The sequence below is a fragment of the Amphiura filiformis genome, chromosome 7, assembly GCF_039555335.1.
Source record: "Amphiura filiformis chromosome 7, Afil_fr2py, whole genome shotgun sequence".
In the NCBI taxonomy this organism is placed as follows: domain Eukaryota; kingdom Metazoa; phylum Echinodermata; class Ophiuroidea; order Amphilepidida; family Amphiuridae; genus Amphiura; species Amphiura filiformis.
In genome coordinates, this window is record NC_092634.1 from 31,798,404 (window position 1) to 31,802,819 (window position 4,416).

At 37.7% G+C, this 4,416-nt stretch overlaps 1 protein-coding gene across 1 annotated transcript; it reads left to right on the top strand.

Moving 5' to 3' along the window:
- Window positions 1–1,657: 1,657 nt before the first annotated feature.
- On the top strand, window positions 1,658–2,668 carry LOC140157796 (melanopsin-like). The gene has a single exon (XM_072181044.1). It carries the CDS (start codon window positions 1,658–1,660, stop codon window positions 2,666–2,668), a length of 1,011 nt encoding a protein of 336 aa, XP_072037145.1.
- Window positions 2,669–4,416: the final 1,748 nt, after the last annotated feature.

Consider the following 4,416-nt stretch of genomic DNA (forward strand, 5'->3'; position numbering starts at 1 on the left):
TAACCGCTTCGCCACAGCGACGTCCCGATATAACGAGGTGTGAAAGTGGAGTATTTATTAATATGAATGTATGCTGTGGTCCGGAAAGAATAAAAGAATTGTGAAAAACTTGATTTGTTGGCGAATGGGATCCAGAATTTGTATGTAGGGTATCCAGGAAAATGCTAGGGTATATTTGAAAGTGAATCTAAAAAGGTAGTGCGACAGTGACAGCCATGTATGGCTGTAGCAGTATCTAAAGATTGTGGATATCAGTATGATTAGCTATGATTTGCCACTAATTTTGGCTATGAAATACCGCGTGAAATAAAGCAAGAATGTTTGTTTATTATCAAACAATCGGATTGACTGTAAGATTGGTGTAACTTTTTGAAATAATGAGTTATTAAAATATGACACTTTGGACAGTAAATAAGATTTAGCATGGTTTTACATATATTATGTACCCAGCGAAAAATATCATAGAACAATAGCGTTTTGTTCCGTGTAAATATAGTCAGTCTAGCGGTGCATCTGTTTATTCTTCTTTATCAGTCGTATTTTTTTAAAACTTGCTGGTCATGCTACCGCATGACTCTAATTTAATCAAACTATGCATAAAAGCGTATTTGCTAAAAGGATAACGCACTTTAGTTATTATAGATATATATTTATATTCATATTCATTATAACAAACCATTCTCAACCTTTTCATTATCCCCATACCGTATATTCTCCAATATAGTGCACACTACGGCTGGATGATGGTGATAAAGCATACATGTATAATGAGGCCTTTGCGTTCTAAATTACACACACATCTAGTTTTCGTCCATTTTAAATGATATCAACGTCACGCCAAAACGCATAATTAGTGTGATAGCTGTTGGTATTTATTCAGGCCTAGAATTGAACATTATAATAATGTTTTGTTAGAAAAAATAATAAATGATCACATCAAACAACCGTGTGGTGAAGGAAAATCATAGTTACAATACAAAGGATAGCTCTTTTTGTCTCTATATAATGCCCGGAACCGAAGCTAGAAGACTTTCCATGTTGTGGGACGGGGACTTAGAATTAACTTCCCGCTTACTCGATATTACCTTATAATGGAAAATTCGTCTTAATTAACCCTAACAAGGAACGTGCATTTTTGCTATCGGAAGGCAGAGAAGGAACGAAAAAGGAGAGAAGATGAAGACAGATTTCACTTGGCACCCCCGATAATTGACCATGGGACCCCTCGGGTGCCACGCACACGATCACCGACATCATGCCACGGGGGAGTCGCTTGCTCGGCCAGCGACTTGGTGCCCATAAATGACTTATATTTTAAGATCTAATTGCTACACATAATGCAACCATGAAGTTACGCTCTTATTATTGTCTGATTATGTTTTATTGCTTTCAACAAATTTAACAGCTGGCAGAGCGTTCCAATTAGTTCTACAGATGGATAATGTTATACCCATGTCAACCAATCAAATTGTTTGCATTGGTTATTATAGCCAGATCACGTGTTTGAAAGTGAAATAAAATGTTGGCTAGACACCTCACCAGTATAGACAGTTTGTCAAACTGCACTGATAAGGGTTGCTTTTCGAAAGCTCTCAGGGTTTCTTGCAGATTTCCAGCTTTCAGCATACCTTTTTAATTTTCAGGTATCAACTCAAAAATGGATCTAGCTGGTAACCTACACACTCTGCAAGTAGTTGTTGTCATCATTATTGGCATCTTGATTCTCATTAGTAACATGGCCACAATAGTAGCTTTTCTTAAAGTAAGGGGTCTGCGACAGAAACCCAGCAATCTATTGATTTTGAACCTCTCGTGTGCTGACTTCGGAGTAGGACTGATTCAATTTTATGAGATCCCTCTAGCTGCCAATAAACCACGGCCATATGACAAATTCGGATGTCAACTGGTAGTATTTCTGGCTAATATGTTTGTCAGTGCCGGGATGTTAACTACTGTATCAATAAGCATAGATCGATTTCTTCTTCTGTCCCGAGAGTATCCCAAGTATCTGAGGATCCAGTCCAGAAAGCGAATAATGTGTATCATCGGTGGGATTTGGCTCTATGGGATTTTACTGGGAACCATCGAAGTACTACTCTGGGATATGCTGACACCAACTGCTTTACACGATTACTTTGACTACAGCCAAGATTGCCGCTCACCACCAAAGCATAACTTGGTGTTTGCTCTTGTGTTTTTCATAACTGCTATATTTGGTCCTCTCCTTACGATTGAATCATTCAGTCTTGCATTTGTTGTTCGACTGATACAAAAATTGCGTCAACCAATGGTTCATCCTAGCAGCAACGCAAATACGTCATCTCAAAATGAGAATCCAAGTCAAAATCCAAATAGGTCTGCTGCAGGACCAAGTAGTAGTTCAAATGTACCAATGGCTCATAGACCTGAAGCTGACGCCAACAAGCGCTACAAGAAGGCAGCTATTCTACTTGGTGCTATCGTATTGACTGTCAACATCTGCACGCTGCCATACGTATTATACATTATTATCACCAACGTATTCTGTCCACAGTGTAATAAAGCATACTATCGCGACATTCTGAGGTATTGGCTATACCTCAACTCCTGCATTAATCCATTCCTATATGCAGCTACCGTGGTCAAGATACGTCGTTATTACAAACGTACCCTGTGCAACTCGCGGTGACTTTTCGGGATAAAACAGTAAACCTAATTTCTAGAAATGCAAATACAGTTTATTGTCCATGATGCTGATCAGATTGATCACAACTGAAGGGAAACTATCAGGATATCCATAAGGATAAGTACATAATTAGTAATACCCCCCCCCCCGTATTCATTCCAATAAGCGCCCATGCCCCAATAAGCGCCCACCTAGGGTATTTTCAATTTGCTAAAGGATACCATTAATGTTGAAGTGACAGAGAGACATCAATACAGTGAAATAGCTGGAGGGCTATAATCTTGTGTAAACTTGCAATACATTTTCTGCATCAGAAAAGCTATTAAAACATCTCAGAGCCCTTTATAACATATGTAAAATTGTCTCTAATAACGCCCCTTACGAAAAAATTACGGAAACCAGGTATAAAATAAGCGCCCACCCAAAATGACTTTGTTAAGCGCCCTGGGCGCTTATTGGAATGAATACGGTACGTTTGGTGTGAATAAAACATTGATAGGAAGAATAACATTTATCATTTGAGGGGGAAATACAGTGGAGTACGGAACATTTCAGCAGAGTATAGAAGACGCAATGTATTAAAGTTGTGACCATACATGGCTCAAAAGATATAACTCAATAACTCCCCTCCTCCTAAAATTTGCAAAACATTTATTTGCATAACTTGATATATATTTTGTGTTGATTTGAAAAGTTCAAAAATCCGTAAAAAAGAGGAATCGCTTATTAAACCTTCTAATAATGTACTATTTCCAAAAACAATTTCTTTGGTCAAAAACAATCATATTTTCTAAAACTGATGCTTTTCTACATCCCATATATGTAAACAAAACATTCTCGATATCAATGTAATGATTGATTTGATTCTTTCCCCTTCACCTTTCTGCCTCTGATCTCTCAGCCACCCATGCAACCATCATCCAGTAGAAAATAACGATTCTTTGAAATAAATTTTGACATAAATGAGGCTTTCTTTGAAGTTTTGAATTAGTAGCGGTTTCAAAAAACACCGGGGAGGAGAAATGAGTTCCCCACGCATACATTTGACCAAAAAGGTTAACATTTACCTGCAATGGTTAGGCTGAAATATCTTGCATCTGGACCTAAAGTGGTGGCTTTCTTGGAAGGCGTAACACCCATGATGTGGCCACAAGAGATTGGCTGCAGTTAAGAGGCTGGATGCTGACATCTAAGCTCTTAATTCAACCAATCGCTGATGGCCATTTCTTCTTGACATGTACGCCTTAATCTAAGAGAGCCGTTGATCTAGATCTTTCCAACTGTAAGAATACCGTCTACCGTTTACAAGTGATTTTTTCATCTCTTCTTGCCAACGAAAGGACTGAGTTGTTTGAAACCAAAAAACTTTATGGGTATTACTGGTATTATTAGAATAATTAAAGGTGATCATTAGCTCTTGATTATCGCATACATGTAATGGTTCTGTTACTCTATTGTACAAGTTACTTGGATATAGACCGAACAAAAAAGTGTGCAGCGCACTCAAGCGTCACCATACTTTATCTAGTGAAATGATTGAATTATGGTGCAAAATCCTTCAGATTATTTATATTTTGGTATTTTGATATGATTTTGGTGTATAAATATATGTAAATGAAGTTGAAATATCAATTCTTGGAAGTGCGATGAAAGTTGGATGTTGCGTTTTCTTGAAAATTGACATTTAAGGTCAAAATTGAGAGCGAGGGCGCTTTTCAAGATTTTGCGCAAGTTGTTGATCATTCTTTGTT